The sequence below is a fragment of the Labeo rohita genome, chromosome 1 (assembly GCF_022985175.1).
Source record: "Labeo rohita strain BAU-BD-2019 chromosome 1, IGBB_LRoh.1.0, whole genome shotgun sequence".
In the NCBI taxonomy this organism is placed as follows: domain Eukaryota; kingdom Metazoa; phylum Chordata; class Actinopteri; order Cypriniformes; family Cyprinidae; genus Labeo; species Labeo rohita.
This window is the reverse complement of record NC_066869.1, coordinates 20,399,914-20,426,870: the sequence shown is the minus strand read 5'-3', so window position 1 is coordinate 20,426,870 and position 26,957 is coordinate 20,399,914. Positions and strand designations below refer to the sequence as shown.

General features: G+C 35.0%; 2 protein-coding genes across 6 annotated transcripts in view; one reads left to right on the top strand and one right to left on the bottom strand.

Moving 5' to 3' along the window:
* The window catches only part of evi5l (ecotropic viral integration site 5 like), a 54,940-nt gene extending 38,793 nt beyond the window's left edge, over window positions 1–16,147 (top strand). For 2 of the 5 annotated variants that reach the window (XM_051106677.1, XM_051106669.1), the window contains exon 19: window positions 2,513–3,366. In XM_051106677.1, coding sequence (XP_050962634.1) covers window positions 2,513–2,821 — 309 coding nt within the window. In that variant the 3' untranslated portion in view covers window positions 2,822–3,366. Of the gene's footprint in view, window positions 1–2,512; window positions 3,367–5,312; window positions 8,767–14,084; window positions 14,258–14,581; window positions 14,696–14,977; window positions 15,144–15,568 lie in introns of those variants that run through there. The other 3 variants (XM_051106686.1, XR_007827478.1, XM_051106665.1) reach the window with 3 other exon arrangements.
* LOC127163417 (uncharacterized) lies at window positions 16,131–26,406 on the bottom strand. The gene is made up of 18 exons (XM_051106654.1): window positions 25,883–26,406; window positions 25,634–25,798; window positions 25,438–25,556; window positions 25,062–25,230; window positions 24,780–24,892; window positions 22,802–23,633; window positions 22,251–22,375; window positions 20,875–21,142; window positions 20,616–20,752; window positions 20,443–20,533; window positions 20,199–20,321; window positions 18,947–19,119; window positions 18,777–18,874; window positions 18,569–18,696; window positions 18,228–18,408; window positions 16,615–16,756; window positions 16,447–16,516; window positions 16,131–16,262 (listed from the first exon to the last, which is right to left on the bottom strand). The coding sequence occupies exons 1-18, from the start codon at window positions 26,310–26,312 to the stop codon at window positions 16,240–16,242; spliced, it is 3,387 nt and encodes a 1,128-aa protein (XP_050962611.1). The 5' UTR covers window positions 26,313–26,406; the 3' UTR covers window positions 16,131–16,239.
* Window positions 26,407–26,957: the final 551 nt, after the last annotated feature.

Here is a 26,957-nt window from a genome sequence, read left to right as displayed (position 1 = left end):
AAACCCTTTTTCCACTATATTCTTATTTGCTACCAAATAATCTGTCTAACATCATAGTCTCAGTAAAAACACTTCTTAATCAATTAATCGAAACCACAGTGTATTTAACACAGAAATAAGATTGACAAATTGATTTCAGCCACAGTGCATGTTTATACTTTGCTCAAACTTCTGTAATATTCAGTGCTTAAATTTTACATTAACGCATTTTAATGATAACCACTTATCATTGCTATGGAAACATATGTTGGTATGTTGCTATGGAAACATAACAAACCAACCAACCTGTTGCAGGCAGTTTAGTAGAATTACTTTGACAATTCAAGTGAAAAAATTATGATTTATTCAGGTAAATGTAGTGTGCCTTTAATGTTAGTGTTTACATTTTAGAATCTACAATAAACTAAAGAAATTTGATGCCAAGAATATTTGTAATCAATTTTTGGAATCCTAGTTCTGGAAATGACTCTGGAACTGTGGTTTTCTATTTTATTTTCTTTATAAATTGGAGGAACTTGTACCTAATCTCACTGTCACTACATAATATGAAAGCTTGCTTCCTTTTAAATGTCATTAGTATTTAATTATTATTGTCAGCATCTATTATCTCTTGATGTAGGAGTGATGCTCAAGACCTGCCATTTTGGACAACGGAGCAAGCCAGTTTTACTGTTTTAGCTAAATAATGATGTTTATAAGACTAGTTTATTATTTTCATATATTTTAGACAGCTAGAACAAATCCACATTTGTGCATCAGTGTCTGTATTGTATGTAGGATTGAAATTTGATTGAAACTTTTAAAGAAAATTTACCAGAAAAATTATTTACCAGAATTTATTTACCCAAAAAATAATTTCTGAAAAATCAGTAAATACAATAAGAATAAATTAAAATGTAAAATTAAATAAAAACATTAAAATAGAATCCAGAGAATAAATGGAAAACACAGAATTTGGTAAAATAAAACTAAATTTGAGGGTTAGAAAAGTAAAACAGCTTTCCTAGGGCCTTAAATATGTACTTTTTGTTAAACCATTAATAAAGTTTCATGATTTCAATTAATTAGACATGCTTTTTGATTAATATTTTTTATTTAATCTAAAAAACATCCCACAGCACCAGCATAAAAGTAGCCCAATTTAGACTTGGCAACACTTTAGCACGAAAACCACAGACTTGGCAACCCTGATTTAAACGGAGTCTAAAAAAATTAAAACTGGGAAAAAATGGAATCCAGAAAAATACAAACGGAATTTAGAAAAAATTAAAACTGAATTTGGGAGAAAGTTGAACAGATTTCATAGGGCCTTAAAAATGTACTTTTTGTTAAACCATTAATAAATTGCTGTTAAATTGTGTTTCATGATTTCAATTAATTAGACATGCTTTTTGATTATATTTTTTATTTAATCTAAAAAAACATCCCACAGCACCAGCATAAAAGTAGCCCACTTTAGCACGAAAAACCACAGACTTGCCAACACTAATTAAAACAGAGTCTAAAAAATTAAAACAGGGAAAAAATGGAATCCAGAAAAATTCAAATGGAATCTGGAAAAAATTAAAACTGAATTTGAGAGAAAGTAGAACAGATTTCATAGGGCCTTAAAAAATTACTTTTTGTTAAACCATTAATAAATTGCTGTTAAATTGTGTAAGTTTCTTGATTTCAATTAATTAGACATGCTTTTTGATTAATATTTTTTATTTAATCTAAAAAACATCCCACAGCACCAGCATAAAAGTAGCCCACTTTAGCACGAAAACCACAGACTTGGCAACACTAATTAAAACAGAGTCTAAAAAATTAGAACAGGGAAAAAATGGAATCCAGAAAATTTCAAACAGAATTTGGAAAAAATTAAAACTGAATTTGGGAGAAAGTAGAATTCATAGATTTCATAGGGCCTTAAAAATGTACTTTTTGTTAAACCATTAATAAATTCATGTTAAACTGTGTAGGTTTCATGATTTCAATTAATTAGACATGTTTTTGATTAATATTTTTTACTTAACCATTAAAACTAGGGTTGCCAAGTATGTGTAACAAAACCAGCCCAAGTGCTACTCAAAAGTAGCCCATTAATAGCCAAAACTAGCCCAGTCGCATTCTGGGGGGTTAAAACCTGCTTCCAGGATGTTCCCCTCCGAGGATGGGTTTTTTTGCACCAACCTGCTTTTTAAAAAACATCCCACAGCACCAGCATAAAAGTAGCCCAATTTAGCACGAAAACCACAGACTTGGCAACACTAATTAAAACAGAGTCTAAAAAAAATTAAAACAAAGAAATATGAAATCCAGAAAAATTAAAATGGAAAAAACAAATTTGGAAAAAATTCAAACTGAATTTGGAAGAAAGTAAAACATTTCATAGGGCCCTAATATGCTTGTCCATCTACTAGACAGGCACTAATCCAGCATTGGTAAAATTCTTTTCTTCAGAGCTGTGTTTTTAAGAATGTTTGCCAAAGTATAGGGATAGTCAACTCTCTTCTCTTAAATATTTTAGATCAGGCAGCTGCGTGGACAGCCTTCCAAGTTCCAAAATACTGGTGGTGGCGTTTATCAGGACCTGTGTTTGGAAAGCCCAGCGTCTGCAGAAGGTGATTACCTCAGTTCGGACGAGGACCCTCTTCAGAGCCACCTGCCTGTGAGCTCCCTGTATCCGCACCACTCGTCACCTCGTCTGGACAGTCAAGGCAGCACGGACAGCGACGGCGAGGAAAGGAACCCCATTCAGACTCCCTGCCAAGACCCTCTGCCTACCCAGCAGCAGCTTTACCCGAGTATGGTGTGCGCCGAAGCACTCGAGAACTGAGATTGCTTGAAATGGTGAGACGAGATGGACGGAAACCTTTAGGAATAGACTGCACAAAATGCACACACATATAGCGTGAGAGAGAGATTATGTACATCCACCCAGAAGCTGTCAGAGGTAGGGCAGGAAACCGATGCATAGTGTGACACTCTCATAGTATACTTCGCCCTCATTCAAGCTGTGTCCGAAACTTGAAAAACGCACTTTTGCTGGCAGTAAGGTCCGAGGGCAACAAGGCACATCCAAATGCAGTGTTTGCCTTTCATTTGTTTGTCTTAAATGAACAATCATTACTTATATCTCCTGTGTGCTCCGTTTGGTGGTCAAACATAAAATGACATCTGATAAAGAGATTAGATGTTTTTAAAAACGTAAGTTTACATTTCTACACAGAAATTATGTTAGCTACTTTCCCACCATCGGGCCAAACCGCTCTTGCTGCTTGAAGGGATAGTTCACTCAAAAATAAAAATAACCCCATGATTTACTCACCCTCAAGCCATTCTAGGTGTAAATGACTTTCTTCTTTCAGTTAAATACAGTCAGAGTTGTATTACAAAATGTCCTGGCTCTTCAAAGCTTTATAATGGCAGTGAATGGGTGTTGAGATTGTAAAGTTCAGTAAAGTGCATCCATCTATCATAAAAAGTGCTCCACAGAGCTCCAGGGGTTGGTAAAGGCCTTCTGAAGCAAACCAATGCATTTGTGTAAGAAAAATATCCATATTTAATGGATTTGAATTTAATGGAAAGTCATACACATGTTCACGATGATGTAGGACGTAGACAGTGATGAATGCGGAAGTGCAGAGGACACAGCAAACACCGGTCACAAATTCAAAGTACAAAACAAGGATTTGTATTTTTAAAAAAAAAAGAATGTCAGAGGATTCCTATATAAGCTGAGAGGAAACTGTTTTTCCTTTGCTATAAACAAAACTTGGTACTTGCAAGACTAGCATATTCTTACATTGCGCCAACATCCTACGTCATCTGCTGGAACGCCACACTCTTTCGAAAAAGCGGAAACTAGAGATTACGGTTTATAAAGTTTTAAATATGGATATTTTTCTTACACAAATGCTTTAATTCACTTGAGAAGGCTTTTATTAACCCCCGGAGCCGTGTGGAGCACTTTTTTTAATGATGGATGGACGCACTTTATTGAACTTCAAAATATCAACACCCATTCACTGCCATTATAAAGCATGGAAAAGCCAGAACGTTTTTTAATATAACTCTGATTGTATTTGTCTGAAAAAAGAAAGTCATACACATCCAGAATGGCTTGAGGGTGAGTAAATCATGGGGCAAAAATTATTTTATGTACCGATCCGGGCACAAATATGGTTTCGTTTTCCACTGGGATGCTGATGTGGCAACGTCACTTCACGCTTTCAGTCAGCACGGTTCAGCACAGTTAGGTAGGGATGCGAAGGTAAAAAGATTATCTAACCAGTTTAGAAGATGGTCGATCGTTTCGCTAGATAAGACCCTTCTTCCTCGGCTGAGATCGTTTAGAGCCGTTTGAAGCTGCATTTAAACTACATTTTAGAAATTGAAACTCGCAGGCACCATAGAAGTCCACTATATGGAGAGAAAACCTGAAATGTTTTCCTCAAAAAATGTAATTTCTTTACGACCGAAGAAAGAAAGTTATTTCTTCAGTAAATTATCTGTAAATTTTTTTCTGGAAGTGAACTTCTCCTTTAACAAAACGAATACCCCATGGTATAGGCCTAATATAAAATAACAAATAACATCTACAAATTTTAATGATAAAAAAACAGTAAATCAGCAAACACAGTGGAAACAAATAAATAAGAAACTAATATTCTTACAGTGAACTTCCAATATCACCTTTTTAGATAAATGGCAGGTTGACAGGCCTCTTAAAATCCAAAATATTTTTAAAACAGCCGCTTTTGTATTTCGTTTCAAAACGAATTCTTTCGCCAATGTCTTGCCTTTCTCACCTCACTCGTCAACTCGACTATGTCGCTGATCTTTTGTTCGGCACACTGTATTAAGCAGCCGTGTTCAGTTTATAATTGTACTGTCTGTTCTCTAACTGAACTAAATGATTTTTATTTTAAAAAAAATCAAAACGACGGTGGGGGCGGTGCCGCGGTGGGAAGTGATGTAACCGGTGTTATCGCAACAAGCCTGCAATTAGCTAATCTTGCTGAGAATTCTGGGCCATTCTTTATTGTTGTTAAAACCGTTCATCCCAATGGAAGAAAAGCATCTATTGTCGTCACTAAATATTTGATTATATCTAAATTTTACTTGAACTTGTTCTAGATAAGATGTGGTGTTTGGTGTTTTGGAAGGTGGTCCCTTTAGACAAATCCATGGCAGCTGCCTTCGGTTTCGGACACAGCCTCTGCGTTTCTCTCTCTTATACTTTCTCTTTGTCTTTTCTCTCTTTTACTGTCTTTTTGTCAGTGTGTCTGTTGCACAGTTCTTAAATGTATTGTATTTCTTCCCAGGACTGAATTCGGAGTTCTGTGTAACAAAACATACATGCATACAGAAGGCAAACTGTCCTCTTCTCAGAGTGCCAGAAAGTTCGGCCATTTTTGCCATTTTCTCTTTTCAAAGAAAACAGTGTGGCCTTGAAACTACCTCTGATTTATCCAGACACTCACTGAATCCCTGTGAGCATACCAACTTCACCAATACAACAGCCATCTGGCTTGAAATGAGGTGACAGAAGAGAGAAAAACCAAGTAGGAAACACCTTCAGGTGTACTGAAAGTTTGCAGCACCCTATCACATCATGGGATTGTCTTTCACGCTCAGTTGGCGTCAAACGTAGAGACCATCTCTGCTGTTTGCCTCTCTCAGCCTGGACGTTCTTCGTTTTTTTTTTGTTGTTGTTGTTTTGTTTTGGTCGTGTTCCTGTGGAGAGGATTTGCACCTTTTATGTTTATCTCAAACGCAACAGACACTACAATCACTTTAATGAGAGCTGAAAGCTGAAGCAGAGAAAACACAAACGAAGTCTTATTATATAACATAATAGGGATGTTAATAGTTACATACATAGATGAATATTACCGTAGCTCATCCATGTATTTGTGTGTGTTTTATACAAAACAAAAGTGATCAAAATTTGGAATGGAAAATATCCATTGCAAAAGAAAACTGTCAACATTGCCAAATGTTTTTTTTATGTTATTTATATGTTTCTTTCTTTTATGTTTTTTAATGTACATGTACTTCATGCAGAGGCCAAACTATTTAATTTATACTATTCTTCTGTGCCAATCCTGAACAACAGCATGAAGCTGAAACAACAGGGTCTCCAGAAAAGAGATTAGTTTTAAAAAAAGGGTAAAGAAAAGAAAAACAACTGCTGCTATGACATATCTAGTTAGTTATTTTATTATTATTATTATTATTAACCCCTCTCCCATGTAAGGTAGAACTATAAGTCCAAGATATACTGTGAAGTTATTATTGACACGACGCTTACCAGCAATGAGTTGCCTAGACCTCAAGCAACTATGCGATATTGATTTGCATTTCACAACTATTAAGTCAGATTTAGATTTTTATAGGTTTGTGCTGGTTCTAAAGCAACTTCCGGAAGACTGTAGCTCTAAGTCGTCTTCGTTTGTTAGGCGAAAAGCTCGCTTGCATTTGACTGAACTACGGACGGTTTACAAACAAACGTAACTGCTACACTAAATTACAGTCAGTTCACAAAATAATGTGAGGTTTTGTATATATACGTATGTTATACAAATATTTCATACTTGTAACAGTTTTCTTCCTTTTAATCGAGTTTGGTCACTTTAATTTTTTACCCACTATTTCGTAACCTGTCTTGAAGACTTCCATCTTACTCAGTACTGTCTACGATGCTGTGTTTGTCTGACCACACATGCTGCATCAGTGTCATTGCCTTTCCCCACCACTGCCTCATTTTGCTAAAGCTCGTCGGGCGTTGCATTTATCAAACATGTTACATGTTTACATGACTTTCTGAGAGCGATACATTGCCGACATTTGCACCCTTTAACGTTTATCGACAAAAACCAGTGAGAAGCTGCTCTCAGTCATATCTTATGACAGTATGATGCATTACAAGACATTTCGGAAGAAGTATTTACAGTATATTACATCAAAACCATTTATGTGTGTTTATAAAGCTCCTTTTGAGTGGTTGTGAGTTTTCAAGGTTACCTAGGGTTGCTGTTTTAACCTACCACAGTGTTGTATTGACTAAAGTTTGTTTTTTGTCCAACGCAAAATAGTTTATCAATGTTTCGTGTGAAACCACTTGCTATTTTTCCCTTGATCAAACATGAGCTTGAGATTTTAATATTGTTTCATATTGCACTAGCATTATCTCTGCTAGCGCTTTACTCTGATTTAGCACATCCTTCCTGTTCCCCAGTGACCTCTGTAACATTTAAAACCATCCACAAACCGGTTTCAGAAGGGTGTACGGTTTATGAACCGTGTTCTTTACAAGAAAAGCAGCAAGTAAAGGAAGTCACTTTGCACCTCTTGTGTCTTTCTGATCTTTAAAGGCAAACCTCAGAGGGTCTCTGAAGTTGGTCGAGCTTTATCAAGTAGTTGTTTTACCAACATTTGTTCCGGTTTGGGGCTGTTGGATTTCAAATAGTCGAAGGGAACTTTCTTCACAACTTGATTACAAAACGCAACGGTTTTGTGGTGTGAGTTTTAGCTTCTGAAGAATATTTGCTAATAGGAAATCAGAAATGGCTGTTTTGAAATGAACTTCGGATGAGAGGTGTGTTGTTCAGTGAGTCGATTTTGTTTAAAAGAAAAAGTCAGTCTTATTAGACTTCATTTACCGTTACCCGACCAGGAATTAGATGGCTAATATGGTCAAACACATTTCTGTCTCACATTGAGCTCTAATTTCACATTCAGAATGGCTGAATTATGTTCTAATCCGTGGGAGAAGAAAAAAAGATGAATGAAAAATGTTTTGGTGATAATAATATCAGTACTTTGTGGTATTATGAGTCAGTTTTCCCTGCATTAAGTCTGTCACATACCTCAGAACATGTTATCGCTGTTTCAGTTGAAGCTGAATAATTTTATATGCTGTTATCTGTTATCATCCTTTCTTTTTTTGTAGTCTTTTTAATGTCAGTTTTTATCTCTCACTCTGATATTGTTGTTTAAAGGTTGGCATGTCAGCGATAATCATAATGAAACCGTTAATGCTTCTATGTAAGATATGTTTTAGTTACAGTAGACAACCTAACTACAACAGAATGCATAAATGTACACTTTTATGCATGGGCTTGAAGAAAATCACTACTTATCATATTATTTAATGCCTCCATTGGGTTTTTTTTTATATTGTAGTATACTAAATCATTGCAGACAAAACTGTCCTTTTTTGTTAATGTGGAGATGGATGCATAAATTAAGGAAAATAATATTTGTATATAGCGCATGTAATGTCATTCAATTGTTACAAGCATACAAAAAAAAATGTGCTTGATGTATGTACTGTATTTAGTGTTTTCATTCAGATGTTGCTATTTCAAACACTGTGTGTATTAAAACAGCAACCCCAACCCTAAAAGCAAAGGTCCATATTTCATACACATCACATTATGCTTTCAGGTGTAGCCATAGGAAATAAATGGTCGGTGAGGGCGTGAGGTCATAACGCAGAGGCTGATGGGACATCACCTCCTCTATAGTGCTCCAACAGCTGCCTTACCTCCTTTCACCAGTACGTAAATGTCCAGTAGTCTCCCCATGACACCCATCATCAGCCCACATCCTCTCTCTCCTACAGTTTTACTGATGTGTTATTAAGAATGACAGTACTAAAGATTATATAAATGGCAATGTTATCAAATGATGATCCAGTGTTCTGTATTTGATGATAAATAAAATGTATTTAAAAAAAATAAACATTTATGCTATACATTCGCAAAGTTCAAATTTTGGTGTCGCGTGTAGGTATTATTTTGCATAAAAGGGATGAAAATTCAAATAAATTCAAATTCAAAAATCATTTACTCACCCTCAGTGGTCAAATGTACTTTATTCAACTTTTAAATGCAATATTTATTAATATTTTGTATTTTTCATGGTACTAGATAATATTTGCCTTAAAATTGTGCAGCATTTATGTCTATATAAAATACTACAACCCCCCGGTTTCACAGGCAAGGCTTAAGTCTAATCTTAGACTAAACTGTAAGTCTGAGCTGTTTCAACTGAAAGAAACTTGCACTGACTGATCTACAAATATATCAGTGCCTTTGTCCCAAAGGTTTTTGTCCAAAGATGCTCACCAGTAATGTTTTTTTTTTTTTTTTTCTAAGCATGTTTATAAAAAATAACTTACATGTCCTAATTGAACTATGGGCTAATCCTGGCTTAGTCTAAGCCCTGTCTGTGAAACCGGGCCCAAATATTATAAAAATAGGGATGTAATGATATCAAAATCTCACAATACGATAATATCACAATATGAAGTCCACAATATTATATTATTGAGATATATAAAAAAAGACTGACAAAATTGATGACTTGAAAAAAATGAAAGTTTTGGAAGTTAAAATATTTTGTAGGTATTTCAAAGTTAAATTATTCTATCTAGTTCAAAATTAAGAGTGCCAACCTATGTTCTTAACTAAGAAAACTTAAGTCAGAAAAAAAAAACGATTTGTACCTGAAAGAGGACTTAACGCTCTTTTTATTTGTGGTGTACTATCTCAGTCTAAATTACATTCACACTGGTGTTTTAGGAAGCCAAATAAATTAGAATATAATAATAATAACAGCACATGCCCCAGTAAAAATCTGCTGTGCCCCAGTAAAATCTCCAGTTTGAGTTAGAATTTACTTTATTTGTCAGTGTATTAATTTATACTGATAATCCTGAAATAAAGAAATTAATCAATGTGTAACAACCGAATCAACGCAATTGTAAAAGCATCGCAGTTTCACCGAAGACAAACTGGCCCAACGCGCAGCGAAAACAGACTTGATGAAGGGATTAAGCCATATTGTGCTTTCGGATTTAGTTCATTTGACAGATAGTGTGCCAGAGCATAATAATAAAAATAATAAGCCCAAAACAAGCCCAAAATAATAAGTACACTTATTTGCCCGGAAGCCCTATCGATTCATATCGTCATATGACCACGATAATATCGAGAGTTTTGCTATCGCGATACCACGATATTGACAATATCGTTACACTACAGTAAACAAGTATTTAAAAAAATAATTAGTTAAAATAACATTTTTGAAAATCAAAATGCTAAATTTTTATTCAATAATTTCCTCTTTTCCATGTCAGTCTTCAGTGTGCGTTCATGAGAGCACTGTCATGAAAGCGTGTCGAAGACTGGCACGGAAGAGAAAAAATTGTTGAATAAAAAATTAGCATTTTGATTTTCAAAAATGTTATTTTATTTTTATTTTTTTTTAAATACTTGTTTTAAAAAAATTCTTTGCGCACAAACAGTATTCTTGTATCTTTATAACATTACAGTTGAACCACCAGATGTCATATGGACTATTTTAACAATGTCCTTACTACCTTTCTAGGCCTTGAACTTGGTAGTTGCGTTGCTGTCTATGCAGGGTCAGAAAGCTCTCGGATTTCATCAAAAATACATTCATTTGTGTTCCCGAAGATGAAGAAGATTTTACATGTTTGTAACAATGTGAGGGTGAGTAATTAATGACAGAATTTTTATTTTTGGATAAATTAACAATTTAAGACCAACCAGAGTGTAACAAAATATGTTTTGTGTGTTAGAGTCCAAAGCACATTGATTTGCCCATTGATTTTCATTGTATGGACAAAAAAAAAAAAAAAAAAAAACACTGAGACATTCAAAATATCTTTTTCTGTGTTGTGCAGAACTACTAAAGTGGTACAGAGGGTAAGTAAATGATGACATGATGTTTATTTTATGATGTGCATGTTTTTGGTTAAAAATTCAGCTGGTCGTGACCTTGTTATGCTTCTTATCATTTTATATTGAATAAAACTAATTTAAAGTGATAGTTAACCCAAAAATGAAACCCCTGTCATTATTTACCCTCAAGTTCTTCCAAACCTGTATGCATTTCTTTCTTCTCTGGAACACGAAAGAAGATATTCTGAAGAAAGTGGGTAACCAGGCACTTGCTGGTACCCACTGACTTCTGTATTTTTTCATACTATGGAAGTCAGTAGGGACCAGCAACTGCTTGCTTACCCACATTCTTCAAAATATCTTCTTTCATGTTCAACAGATGAAAGATATTTCATTTTTGGGTTACTGTCCCTGTAAGTACATGAAACATATTTCAAATTTCTTGCTGAGGAAAACATGGAAAAAGTTGGTTTAAAAAACGTAAAGTAATTTCTGCAAAACTGCAGCATTCAGACAAACCCAACTGAGAGTATCGTCCTATTTGTCATTCCTACAGCGCAAATGTCATGTCGGTTGGCCTAAATGTGAGGACTTAATGTCAGTTATTTATATGGTTTTAAGGCATGGGCCAAAGAGCTAAGTCTTGTTGCACCTCACACAACCACACTCTCCACAGTTCGTCAGTCTTTCTTTAGTCTCATCACTTTTCCCTCTCTTCCGCTCTTCCTCGTCTGTCTGCATGGGCTCTTTGACTGTTTGTACCTTCAGGGTCAAAAGCCAATGTGAGTTAGAATGATGTGTCACAATCACACCATCAAAACCATATCACACTATTAAGCCTACCTATGGTTTACATTTGCACTAAATGACTACTGCAGCCATTTTTGCAATGAGAACATTACCACAGTGTTTTTTATTAGTCACATCCACTGTTGGACAAAATTAGTGCTTACGATGTATATCCAATAGAAAAGGGTTGCTTTTCGATGTGACCACCCTGATTTATTTTACTCTTTAGTTTTCATTCGCACTCCAGCAGCAGCAGCAGTTACGGTTAGTGTAAGTCTGGTTTGTAACAGCTCGAGGCAGAGCACACGGCGGAAATTGACGCGTCTGTGGTCGGCCGGTGCTGTGAGCGCGCGTTACCGAGGTTTCAGTTTTGCTGCGCTTTAAGGAACGCGCACCTGTCCTCAGTGATTTATTACTGCTGGTGACAGAGACACGACACCATATCTCGGCATAATCTGTTTGCAGTAAATACAGTCAGATAAAAGTGAGACTTCTACTGCATTTAATGTGAATGTTATTATAGCAACACCTCGTGAAAATATTGGCTGTTTGTGGACGCATTTACTGGTAAGTCCTAACAATTCGTTTAACAAGCTGAAGAGAAGTTCGAATAGCACTAATGGCACTAATTCATTAGTTTTGAAAACAGGTTTAGGATTTACAATGTCTTTTTCACTTTATTTCACTAAAACACCTGTCCTCATAGCATATAACTCAATACTTTATTTAGATTAAAATGTAGCTTATGGTAAAGCTTAAAATAAAATATGAATCTTTGAAACAATGCTACTGTGTCCTGAAGGAAAGTATTAAAAATACTTTTATGATACTTTCTGTGTCTCTACACACTGTAAGATATTTATGAAACATTTTTAAACATTATCAAAGTCTTCATCCTGAACATCCTCTTTCCACATTCACTTGCTCGCTGTTAACAAGATCACAAAGCGTCTGGACAAATGTAAAAATGATCATTTGAAGTAATCACACAAGTTGTAAAGAAATTTTTGTTTGTTAGTAATGTCTCTCATTTGTAATACCAAAAACACAGAAATTGTCAATTTAATTAAATTTTTTTTTTTTTTTTTTTTTTTTTTTTTTTTTTAGCAAGTCACTGTAAGATTTTCTGTCTGTGGTACAACAAAAATAGAAAAAAAATCAATTTGAAAACACTAGTGTAGTCTCAGCTCGTACATTTGAAGTAATGACTAAATTAGCTTTGTAATTAATTTTTTATTAAATTCAATCTTTGTTTTAAGTTCTGTAGTCTGCTTTTGCCAAAGTACACACAAATGAGTGAGTTGCGAAAGTGAGTTTATATTTTAAATTTCATGTATTAGTATTTCATTAGTTTCATGACTAAATGTTGAAGGATAATCAAATAAATTATCATCACTGTTTAAACTTTGCTTGAATAATATGTTGAGTATTTAATGAACTTATATTTAAAAGCAATACATTGAATGTCACACACATTTTTGCTTATTGCGCTGTTAAATATATAATTTTTGGTACATAAGATACAGCCATTATAGAGTTAATTTCATTTTTTAAGTAAGCAACAGCAAGTAATTTATTTTGAAAATAGCCACAATATTTAATGCTAAATAAATCCTTTTTTTTAATTAAACACAGACCTATTGATAACATGACATCCTAAAGCAAGAGTAGATATACTATAGAAGGTGCTATAGAGATTTATTTCATATTTGAATATTGCTAATCTCGACTGAATCTCAAAGTAATACCTAATTAATTTCATAAAGTAATTGTAAATAATACAGATTTAATGTTTACAGGAATACGCTGTCATGAAGCTGCTCTGATTAGCATCTAAGAATCTCTGACTTGCAAGATGAGAACACATTTCCGTTTACTATCTTGAGTTTGCTTTTCATGAATTATCAACAATATGCTTAATTCTTTTACTCTAGAAATGCATTTTTGCCTTCACGAAGGCTGTGGCTTGCAAAATTTGGAGTCACTGATGCTTAAACAGAGCAAAGCCATGCAGAGAGATGTAGAGAAAAAAATCTTTTAGACTCTTAAGAGAATCTGTGCTTCCCCTACTGGTCACAAAAAAAAGCTTTTTCCCCCCCTCATTATAAGCAATTCTCATTCAAATCTATACATTATGCTGAGATTTAATATGCATCGTGTTCTTATATATATGGTTGTCATGTATTTTCCTCTCTCCATATTTAGTCCTGCAGGACAATCTTCTCTGTCGCTGGTTCTAGCTCTTTCTGTTCATTATGCCTCGTTCGTTTCTGGTGAAAAAGAGCAAGAAGGGAGGCTTTCGTTCCTCTGTTCCCATCGCTGACGTGCCCTATCTAGGCCTGGTGGGCTGGTCTGTCCCCCTAAAAGTGGCTACACTCCCAGAGGAATCAGGCCAAGAGATACAACCATATTCTCCAATCATGCAGCAAAACAGCACACACAACGGTCTCGATAATGACTGGAAAACAGGTATGTTTATAAACGGAATTTTTAATGCATTTTTTTATCTTTTGTATAGCCATGGGCAAAAAAATATAACTTTTTTAGATCTTCCCATGCGTTTAACACTCATTCTTCACTGGGTTTCTGCAGATCCAGCAGGTTTCCGGTACGGCCCTCCTCCGTCTCCAGTGCACTGGTTACCTGTCAACTCCAGAGACATAGCAGACATACAAGGGCTTAACAGCAGAGACAGTTCACTGGACTGTTCTCTGATGAGTCCTCGAAGGGATTTAGGCCCAAAACATTGCAGCTTATGTGGCAAGGTATGCCTTTTTGCGTCCAAAAAAAGAGAAAAATCCTCAAAAGACAGTTATTTTCTTACGTAACACAATAAAACAAATGAAACACTGAAGAAAATTGTCTTCAGGCCATTTTTGAAAGTGCAGCATTTTTTAAATTTCTAGTTAAAATACATATCCACTCACGTGGCCAGCTCATCCAGTCCGTAAATCCTGCATACCAAGAAATACAAGACAAAACGTTTTCCTTGAGTAACACTTTAATTGTAGTTTACTTGATTTTGGCCTGACAGGGAAAACTAGTCACTTCCTGAGTCGTTCTATAACAGTTTTTAATTTTTCCATTAGGTTTTCTCTTCTCTGGCTCGCATGGAGTCTCACGTGTACAGATCGCATGGTCATCATGGACGATCTCTGGTATTTCGTGACAGCAAGGATCCCGTGATGCCATGCAGGGTTAAGGTACGATTATTAGTTTGCAATATTCACGATCAAAAGGTTGTTGTATGTCTCCCTCTGATGCTTAATAGTGTAACTGCAGCGTTCTCTTTTTTAAATGTACGGTACGCTGTTATCACTGCCAGTTCAAACTTGTTTCTCATAGTTAGTATGTACTTTAGCATGCTTTTATAGTTTATTGTAATCGATTATTTCTATGAATTAGGTTAAAGATAAAAATCAAGCATACAAAAATGACACTGTTTAAGTGAAATAAGTAATATATAAATGCATTTCGAATTTTAGGAACGAACTTTTGAGTGTAAAGAATGTGGGAAAATATTCAAACGCTCATCCACTCTGTCCACGCACCTCCTGATCCACTCGGACACACGGCCATATCCCTGCCAGTACTGTGGGAAGAGATTCCACCAGAAATCCGACATGAAGAAACACACCTTCATACACACCGGTGAGACTGAGATTTGAAACTTTGAATAGGTTTGAAACATAGATGAAATGGGGAAAACCTTGTCCAAACCTCCGCAATCTGCAGTAATATGTCCCTATCCACCTTTGTCTTTAACACTAAAGTAAGCCTATAGGTGAGACTTCCGGTTCATAAGCCGTCAGGGAAATGAGAATAACAACAACGTGCAGTTAAACTGTTTGCACTACAAACCAGTGCGTTCATAAAGTTAATACATTAAAATATTATGGTAAGACGCCAATTTGCAATATGAAGCAGCAAAACAAGCTATTTTGTATAGCTAAAAATAGCTTGAGGCAATAAGACCAGAAGCCAGACCCATAAAATTTACCACTCTTACTGGAAGAGTGGTAAATTTAGTTTGCTCCTCATTTGACAAAGTTTATTTTGTTTTTTTTGTTGTTCAGGAGAGAAGCCTCACGTGTGTAAAGTGTGTGGTAAAGCCTTCAGCCAGAGCTCCAACCTGATCACACACAGCAGAAAACACTACAGACCTTTCAGCTGAAAACACGCACACACTTTCCTCCAGGAGGACCCAAGTACCAAGACCTTTGTGAATGTACATAAATGAGCTTTAAACACAAAGTATTATAAATTATATTTTCTTCTATATGTTTAAACCAAGTCAATTTTTCATGCAGCAGTGCTTAGGAACAGCGTTATGTAAGATAATTAAAGTGTCATTATAGCTGTACATCAGTAATAAACCATTAAAAGCTAAGAAAGACAATACAGTGCACAATGCAACGCTGACTCATACAGACGGAACTGGTAATGCAGAAATGAGTCAAGCAGCAGCGCAGCTGATGGCTGCAGGTTCATCTGAGTCACTGCAAAACATGTTTGTTTATAGCCATTTTGCACAAGTTGAACTTGTGCATAAATCCACAGTCAGCAACTAAGAATATATAACCAAGTTTTCTTAAGTCCATCTAATTGAATGGCATTTTAAACAAAACTTGCCATAAATGACTTTCAAAGTTTTATTGTTTTGTGATTGCTGTTGAGACGATGTACATCTTTCAAACAAAAAGTGGTGATATATTAGTTGGGCTTTGTCCAGCTCATCAGCCTTCTCTCAGGACTTTACATTAGAGGGGTCTGGAAAGACAAAGTGCTTTAGGTAAATGAAATGCAACCAGTAAAAATGCACAATGACTGTAAAACATGAACTTTAAAGACTGTAGTAAACCTACTCAAAGTCAGACATGTTTTATTTTCTTTTTTAAACCATTATGGTTGTAACTGTATACTGAGGGAATGAAGTGCAATGGCTGACACTCACCTGCAAAGCAGCCCTCAACACATGGACCATCTGAGGGCAGACAAACCTCCGTTGAACACATAAAATAAATCTGATAAACCAAAAAAAAAAAAAAAAGACATTGTCACATTTAATTTTCTGTGCCTAGATGGCATCTATATTTATAAACACTTTGAGCTGTTTTTACACCTCCTCATCTGTCTGCAGATTGGCATCTTCAGGCAGGAACTGGAATGTAGTGATTGTGAATCGTCTAACGTGATTGGTCAAGGCTTCTGCTGGTGTTGCAGGAGGCTTGTGGGTTGGGGTATGGTCAAGAAAATTTGGGCACCTAAAGACAAAAGTTTAAAGTTAAGATTTGTTGAATGTTTTAGACAACATGTTTGAAAACAGTTGTGCTGCTTAATATTTTTGATGAAAGCATTATACCATTCAAATGTTTGGGGTAAAAAAAAAAAAAAAAAAAAAATATTAAAGTCGTAATAATTTGAGAATAAAGTCAATGTTTTGAAAGTTTAAATCATAGAAATTCAAGTTATAATATTTTGAGAGTATAGCCTATATTGCACATGTAAATGGCCTGGATTGAGAGCACTAGGAGAGTGCCTGGCCACTGGAATTTATTTGAATAATGTTCTTACTGGGGTAAGGAAGACTTGTGAAAACAGCTTAATATCAAGAATATGATATTTATTAACAGACTGAACAGGAACTACTTTTTATCTTAACATCAGCTCACACACCCAATCAACATTCCTTTGGGGGGCGCTACAGCTTTTGTATTTAACCCTTTTTAACACTATTATTAGCAGAAATCATACCATGTGTTATACTCGTGGACACAGTTGTTATTTGTAGTGCACCAGCCCCCCAACAGCAATAAGCTTTGTGCTTTTGGTACTTTTAATATAAAACAAAGTCTCAGCTTTCAAAATCAGTTTTATAGCGAATTTGTCTTACAGTGTGTTTTTCAAGGTCTTTAATGTGGCCTGACAGATCGCTGTGTTCATGTGAATTAGTTTATTAAATTATACTGTTTTCTTTGTGGAAATTCCACCACCTACTCCGCAAAAAATGTCTGTGGCGTCCAACCTTTTATTTCATTCCACATGTATTTAATTAAAAACAACAATAAAACGTTCTAAAGGCTGAAGTGGACTCCAGCTCAAGTTATACCGTTGTCTTTTCTGAGGTAGGCCAAATAACCTTTACTGACTATTCACAAGCTGTTTTATTTACGGTATAATATAGTAAATGATTGGATATATTTAACATCTTCCATTCATTATTTGTTGCTCAGTACAGCCTAATTTAATGAAACGAATGTTTAATTTTTGTATTCGTAAAGTTAATTGACTTAAATGCCGCTTAAACTTAAGCGAATCTGTCATGCGACATTAAGGAGCGTGAAAAACACATTGTAACATACTGTTTTGCTTTAAAACGGACAGAATTTGAAAGCTGAGACTTTGGAATATCTCCCGGTGCTCCCAATCCAGGCCATCTGCATCCGCAGAATATAGAATATACTCTCAAAATCTTACAACATTAATCTCATAATTGCTACAACTGAAGTATTTCAACTTCTCATAATCTTAGATTTTTATTTTTTTTTTAACGTGGCACTAAAATACAGTATCAATTGAATTAGAAATGACAGTATACAATTTTTATTGGCTAAAGCAGTATTTACATTTTCAGTTTGTTCCCAGTTAAACTACACTAAAAATGTGAATGTTCATGCTCGTTTAATATGAAAGAAAAAAAAAAAAAAAAAAAAAAAAAAAAAAAGAGCCTCATACCCATCGTAAATAAGGATCCATGCAGACTTTGCAGAGCGTGGGTATGCAACACAGTAATGCACCAACAGCATAGCAGTAGGGTCTGGAGGGTTTAGCAGACGCACTTCCAGGTAAAGGGGTTTTCCCAGCAGCATACGCAGGGGCTGGTGGTATTGTGGGTAGAAATCATTGTAGCGCTCATCTGAATGAAAAAAGGCTGTAGTTAATGCACAAAATCGTATAAATCCTTTTTTTTTAGGTTGCAAATGGTTACAATTCTCTTGGGAAAATGGTTTATATTTTCAACAACTTGTAAGAGAAGACTTAGCTAGGTTTTATATGAAGCAAATATTTTAACAAACCTTTTGAAATCCTGAGCTGAACTCCAAACACCCCCTGAGCTTTGATAGAAGGTCCGAGGGTGGGGCTTTTCACCAAATAACCCACACTTACCACAGATCCGGGTAAATACCGACACTCAACCAGTAGCCTAGGACAACAGGGAACATAGTGTTTCAGCATGCTGCTTGGCTCTTTGTGTATCAGTGTGATTTATACTTTCATGTGTACCTTACAGGCGACTCTCTAGTGATTGTGCCATAATTAAGACTGAGGGGCTGCACTCTGTTCAGGATCTCCACCATGTAGATGACTGTTTTACCCACCTCCTAGAGACAGTTCAGTTAGACCTGCATGCAAACATGCTCTCAGAAACATACCTATTGCAATAAATTACTCACATATCTGTGCACCCCACACTCATCCAGAGGGATTTTGAAGAGGGCCAAGTCTGCTGTAACTTTTTGGGGTGTGCAAGAGGTGACCCCAGCAGTGACGAGGCTGGCGGGGGACAGGGGTGGATCCGCGGCGGATGAGTGAACCGAGAACACAAAATGCCGATCCATTGTGCATTCTGATTGGAATACACACAAAATAACATTTCTTAATGTTCTTGTTTGATTCTGAGAAAATAAATAATAATTTAAAGTTTGTTTGTTTTTTAGAGACAAAAACAATGTTGTAAAATTAAGTAAATAAAGCTGTCAGTTTAACAATGTCAATGTTACTAAGAAAAAAAGTGTGTAATTCAATTACAGTTAATCATAAAATTGTTAATTACAAGGGGGTTACATCTGAATACTTTTTGTATTAATATTTACTATTTCTTGTTATGATTTTTAATATGCATTTAACCTCAGAACGATCTCAAAGTTTAAAAAAAAAAAAAAAAAAAATTTTCCCCATGCCTTTTGAGTCCTAATGTTACTACAAGCAACAATATATTGACTTATAAAGCCACTTTTTATAACTGTAATTTACCTTATATACAAGTAATCTGATTACATTTGGATTTAAGGTGTATTACACTATGCCATTTATTGTACTATATAATGCATTTTATGACCTCATGAACAATTGTAAAGATATCTATAATTAATTTTAATACGGTACCTGTACAACTGTATAAAGTATGTTAAACCACATGACAGAACCAATTTCAGATGTAACAAGGAATCTGCAAATGCATTTTTACTTTAATTACAATTTATTTATGAAAGGCTATAATGCATTAAAGTACATTATGAATAAGGTTTTAAGGGTTGCCAAATTTTTCTTATAATTGCATGCATATTTAGGTAATTACTTTGAGATTTTTTTTTTAAAGGGATAGTTTACCCAAAATTGAAAATTCGGTTATTAATTACTCTTTCTCATGTTGTTCCAAAGAAAATAATTGTTGAATAAAGTTATTTTTGTTTTCTCTGCACATAACAATTTTTACTTTAAGATCATAAAATCACAATTGAACCACTTATGTCACATGGACCATTCCGAAGATGAATGAAGATTTTATGGGTTTGAAACAACATGAGGGTGAGTAATTAATGACAGAATTTTCATTTTTGGGTGAACTATCCCTTTAAATACTATACATTACATTTGAATTGATATTTATGATTCCGTCTGAATGTAATCATTTGTCTAGCTCACCGTCCATGGGGTAATAACATGATCGAGTGTCTGCAGAATAACAGCAGCCTCTGTCATGGCACTCCGATGACGATAATGTCCCAGATCCACAGACCAACTGCTGTTCAGGTGGAAAGTTACACTCTACAAAAAAAAAAAAAAAAAAAAAAAAAAAAAAGCTCACAGCTTTAAAAAAAAAAAAAATTTTTAAAGTTTAGAAAGTCACAATGTTTGAGTCCACTCATTAGAAAGATTCATACTGTACCTTGACTGAACGAAGCCTGACATGACAGCAAGGACTCAACAGTTCGCCCATTCGGTGTCTGATATTTTAATATAATTCTATACAGCCCATCCTGATTAATAGAAACAAATATCTATGAAATCTATATCTATAATAGCAGTACAATGTGCATAACAACAAATGACATCACAAACCTTCTGATTCATGTGACAGGAAGAGTAAGATAGGAGGATGTTTATGGTACCATCTTTACCTCTCTTTACAGAGTACCCACAATGACTCGGGGCCTCCAAAATAGGAACAGCTTCTGTTTTTATACCATTGGAAGGTGCTATAAAAGAAAAGTCCATTTTTAAATGAATTTCGAATGTCACATTCCCTCATACAACCTAAAATTGCAAATTAATGGGAACTGGCAACATATAGAGTAGTCTGAACAGACCTGAAACCCACCCTGTACAAAGAGGTCAGATGTTAGTCCAGGTGGCAGTTTTACACTCATATGTTGGCTAGTACACAACACCTGAAATTTAGGGAGTGGTCGAGCAGCTGGTTTGGTTGTAAGGCGAGATGTGATTTGGTGCAGGGGTTTTATTGTAACAGGAGGAACTGTAGATTGTGTGCCTGTATCTCCAATGTAGTGACACTGAAGTTGTAGGGTTCTGTATCGCAGTTGAGAGAGATCCCAGAATCTGACAGATAAAGAGATCACTGTGGAGGACTGAAGAGGCAAAAAGAGAGAAGATACAAAGGCAGAAATAAGTGAGAAAGAGTCATGGAAACACTTTACAATGAGGTATAATTTGTAAACATTAGCTAAATAAAGAAACTTTCCCTTGAGGTATGGTTTGTTAGGACAGGACAATATTTGACCAGGATACAACTATTTGAAAATTTGGAATCTGAGAGTGCAAAAAATAAATAAATAAATAAATATTGAGAACAGGATCTTTACCTAATATCCTAATGATTTTTTGGCATAAAAGAAAAATCGATAATTTTGACCCATACAACATATTTTTGGCTATTGCTACAAACAAACCCATGCGACCTATGACTGGTTTTGTGGTACAAAGTCACATATGTGCTTGGACTGTGTACATTCATTAGGTATATATAAATGCACACACGTACATGTATATTAATAAAGGCTTTAAGCTTATTAATGCTGTAAGTAGTTAAGTAATGTTAACTAATGAACCTTATTGTAAAGCATTACCAGTCATACATGATACCTGAAACACTTTACTAACAAGTTACTAGCCATTCTTAACCCAATGCTAAACAAAGTAGTAATTTAAAAGAAACACACACACACACATACATACATACATATATACATACATACACATACATATATATATATATATATATATATATATATATATATATATATATATATATATATAAAATTATATTAAATTATATGGATTTAAAACTATATTAAACTAACAACCATATTTAATTTCATATTTTCTCTGCATTTATTTTATTTTGCATCATTATTTTTGTTTTGAAAAGTTCTGAACAGTTTAAAGTTTAAAAGACTAAAATTACACCATTATGCACTCTCAGCTCGTACGCAATACAAACAATATATTGACAAACCAGTTTTCATAATTGTACTCAAAAAACAAAAGTCAATTTACTCAATTTACATAAACTTTTACAATTTCTTCCCCACAATTATAATTACTTTTATATGAGATTTGTAAAAGCTACACACTAAATTCCAATTTTGGATTAAGGTTTATTCTTCTATTTTAAATTCGATAACTGACATTCAAAAACAGATAGCAAGGTGCTAAATCTGCACACTGAGGGCTCACCAATTTTTGTGTGTGGCAGGAAGGCAGTGGTGATGAAAGCACAACGCTGCCACCTCTGGAGTGAAGTGTGTAATTACAGGCTGCTGGGACAGATGCAATGGAGATCCAGGTATTTGTCTTTGTATCTTCAAACATTACCACCAAAGAAGAGCAAACAAAACAGTTTTAATATTATATTCTATTATATTATCATACACACATACATATGTATATATATGTGTATATGTGTATATGTGTGTATATATATATATATATATATATATATATATATATATATATATATATATATATATACACACATACATATATATATACATACATATATATATATACATACATATATATATATACATACATATATATATACATATATATATATATATATATATATATATATATATATATATATATATATATATATATATATATATATACACACACACACGCACCTTTAGGCTCAAAGCTGCATTTGATCAAAATGCAATACTATTACAGTTTACTGCAATCAAAAATCTCCAAAAACAAGACTGGGAACCACTGATATAGCTCACCTTTGACTTTAAAAGAATCTGCTCTTGCTGAGGGCAAAGTTGCCATTATTTTATCCCTTGTGCAATTAATGGATGGAGACATCTTGGGCGGTTGTGCAGGGGGAGTCGGACGAAAGATAGGGAGCTGAGGAAACAGGGTCACTTGCATAACCGCTGGGGTCATAGGTTTGTATGTAGGTTGAGAAAATGATGTCCATGGCACTGGCTGCATGGTTGGTTGTGAAGCAGTGGTCATGGCTGGCTGATGATATGGTGGATGATGGTATGGGATGGGGTACTGAGAACAGAATCTCTCAGGATAAGGAGGACAGGATATAGGGTACGGTGAAAATTGTGGAGGCGGCATCATTGGGTATTGAGGTACTGTCTCTTCATGTGTTTGTGGTATTTGCTCCACAGATAGAGACAGATGTTGTTGAACAGATGGTTTAGGAGTGTCAGCAGAAGGTGCTGGATGATGATACATGGGATAAATGTGAGCAGGTGGTTTCTGGTGCTGATAAATACTGGGTGTCTGTTGGATGGGATCTGCACCATGATGAGATGTATGCAGGTGTTTGTCAGGTTGAAACTGCAGTACTCCAGGTTGTTCATAAAGAAGGTGAGGGATCACAGCAGGTTTAGCTATTGCAGGCTGCTGAGTGGTTTCAGGGAGTGCTGGGAAAGCAGGAACATGTGGGATAAAAGGCACTTGCTCCTGATTGGGCTGCAGTGGCTGATGGAATGGATGAGAATGAAGGTAGGGAAGAAATCGCGACAGGTGGTGAGGAAACGGACAAGAGAGCGTGAACTGCTTTCCATCCAAGATGACAACGAGGATGTTCTCTTCATCCTACAGGAATACAAGTGAAACTTGCTTAACTGAAACATGGTTCATATTGTCTCAAAGCAAGCAGTGAATTTCAAAATGGATCTTGTGTGACATTAGGGACATGTGTTTCTTTAGTATTTGTTTAGAAATGAAAACCAATTAATATTGAAGTGAAAACCATTAATTTTGATAGAACTGGGAAGGATATGTACCGTTTGATCATACACTACCAGTCAAAAGTTTTTGAACAATAAGATTTTAATGTTTTTTTTTGTTTGTTTGTTTTTTTTTAAAAAGAAGTCTCTCCTGTTCACCAAGCCTGCATTTTTTTTTTGATCCCAAGTACAGCAAAAACAGGGAAAATATATATATATATATTTTTACCATTTAAAATTATAGATTTCTATTTGAATACATTTTAAAATGTAATTTTAAAAGTGTCATTACTCCAGTCACATGATCCTTCAGAAATCATTCTAATATTCTGATTTGCTGCTTAAAATCATTTATGATGATGATGATGATGATGATGATAACAGCTGAGCAGAATTTTTTCAGGTTTCTTTGATAAATAGAAAGTTCAGAAAGACAGCATTTATCTGAAATAGAAATCTTGTAACATTATGAATGTCTTTATCATCACTTTTAATCAATTTAAAGCATCCTTGCTAAATAAAGGCATTAATTTATATAATTTATGTATAATGGTATAGTGTATAATGTTAGAAAAGGTTTTTATTTCAGATAACCGCTGATCTTCGCATCTTTCGAAAAAATACACTCAACTGTTTTAAATATTGATAATACTAATAATAAAAAAAAGTCTCTCAAACAGCAAATCAGCATATTAGAATGATTTCTGGAGAATCATGTGACACTAAAGACTGAAGTAATGATGCTGAAAATGTAGCTTTGATCACAGAAATGAATTCCATTTTTTAATTCCATAAATAAATAAATATTTCAAAATGTAACTTTTTGTGGTATTATAGATCAAATAAAATGCTGGTTTGGTAAGCAGAAGAAACTTCTTTTAAAAAAAAACCATTAAAAATCTTCCTGTTCAAAAACTTTGACTGGGAGTGTATGTAAACTATGTATAAGATTCACAAATGTGATCAGTGTAAGACACACAAATGATCTTCGTTTTAAATGCCCATTTCTTACCGTCACAGTCACACATCCTGAGCTGAAAGCAGTATGAAGAAGAACAACCTCAGGAGGAGAATGTATGCGATACGCACATGTCTCAGATAGGAGAGGCAGTATTTTCGCATTCACTGTAGATGACAAATAAATTGTGTTTAGGATTAATTTCCATAAATATATTACATACAAAAAAAAAAAAAAAAAATCGAATTTTAAGGCAATTTGCATTGCTGAGAGAACATTGTGCTCATCATTTGTGTTTTAAAAGGAGGTTCAAATTAGCTTGTAACTCACTCTTACCTTTAACCCTGTATTTCTCTGCAGCTTCCTGAGCACCTTCAATTGCAATGACCATGCCGAATTGAGAGCACAAGACAGAAGGAGTTGGTTGTGAGATCACAGGTGTCACAGGGCAGGATATTTTTATGGGACTGCCCCACCAAAGCAATGAAAGAACATAACTGCCATTCTGTAAAGGGGAAAGACTGATAATGTGGAATCTTAACCATTAATGTATTATTACTGATTAAAAAGCAAGCAGATTGTTAAATAAGAAACTTGTCAAAACAGACACAAAGATTGTGACATGTAATGTCATCTAGAATTGGAATTTGTAACTTTCTTGCTTAGGAAATACAAGCTAATAAACTATGGTACAGGATGAAATATTTAACACCTCTTGTGTGATGTAGCACCCATCATATGGGGCCATTAGGACCAGATCTTTCCATGTGACCCTGACAGAATACCCACAGTATGCAGGCACTTGGAATAAAGGCAGTGGGGCTGCATTCACTGTAAATAAAACACACAAGTTAATTTAAATGTCCCAACATTTAGACTAAGCATGAATAACAGAGTCACTTTCTCACCTCTTTCCACAAAGATGTGTGTGTATTCTCTTCCAGCAGCTGTTAAGGTCATTAGCTCTTCTGAACAGTGTACCATGGGTAATGCAAACCACATATGTGTGGACTGCGAGCTAGATCCACTTTGAGAACCATAAATTTTCCCAGCGATTCCTTGTCCCCCAAATGCTATCCATTTAAAACAAAAACGTATTAACCATTTTAGAACCACACTACAATATTAATATTTCCACATTCAGGAAGTCAACACACCTGGGGCTCGAAATCCATCTTCGATTTCCAAAGCTCTTTTTTGGAAACTTCTGAAAGGAGGGTTTTCATTGTTAGAGTGTATAGATGCACTGTCGTTGGATCGAAATCCATACAGGTTTTTATCCGAATGCAGAGGAAGGGTTTCATTCCTATTTCTTTTGGAAGAATCCTCGGAGACGTAACGATTTGAGCTCGCGCGTCTAATTCGCTTGGAATTCGAATTTGTTGCTTCGAATTCCAACGCACTGCTTTGGTGTTTTCGTGAAGATCCAGTTTCGTTGGCAAATTCGTTTGACACTCTGAAACTACTTTTACTGGAATTACCAAGGGCTTCCCGCTCAGGTGTAGAGCTAAAAGAACGACAATTGAGATGAAGTGCTATCGCTGATAATATGAAGACGGAAATGAATGCTTTTAGTTCGCAAGACATCGCCAGTTTGCTGTTTACCTCACATGCGCACCCATTTCAAATCGGGCAAACAGCGAGTCTAATTAACAAATTAATTTAGACCACCTGTATATGCGTCAATGACGTGACGCTCATTTTTGTTGGGATCAGTTAAGCTTTTATAAGTACCTTGATAAGCAATTCGATTCAAAAATACAAATGAACGTATCTGAATTTTGTATTGGTCTTAAGTCAAGGGTGTAGGTGTAAATGGTCTTTCAGGAGACTGAAAAAAATACTGATTTTTTTCTCTCACAATTGTTTATTACGGATTTTGCAAAAAAATAAGCAATTAATTTATCCTATAAACCTGAAACTTTTTGTGTGACAAACCAACGTCCCCGCAGACACACAACGGCATTACATTGATATTTGGTTAAATTTCAGTTGCCACATTGGGTGACCAAAATTCAATGTCTATTCAACGTTTATTGTCAAGGTTAATTTTATGTCCAATACCAACGTCATCTGACATTAATATTTTGTTGCTTTTAGGTTGTGTAACCAAAAACCAACGTTAAGTCAACGTCTAATACTGATGTCAACCAGATTTTCATTTTCAACCAAAATGAACCTGATGTTATATTGACATCTGGTGCTGGGGTGTAGCTTTATGAGATTTAAATA

Excerpts from the sequence above, each read along its gene's own strand:
- LOC127163417 (XM_051106654.1), bottom strand. The coding sequence starts at position 26,312 with ATGTCTTGCGAACTAAAAGCATTCATTTCCGTCTTCATATTATCAGCG. Across the intron at positions 18,875-18,946 it reads AGTGTGGGGTGCACAGATAT|GAGGTGGGTAAAACAGTCAT; the intron begins GTGAGTAATTTA and ends AACTGTCTCTAG. Across the intron at positions 18,697-18,776 it reads ACTAGAGAGTCGCCTGTAAG|GCTACTGGTTGAGTGTCGGT; the intron begins GTACACATGAAA and ends CTGTTGTCCTAG.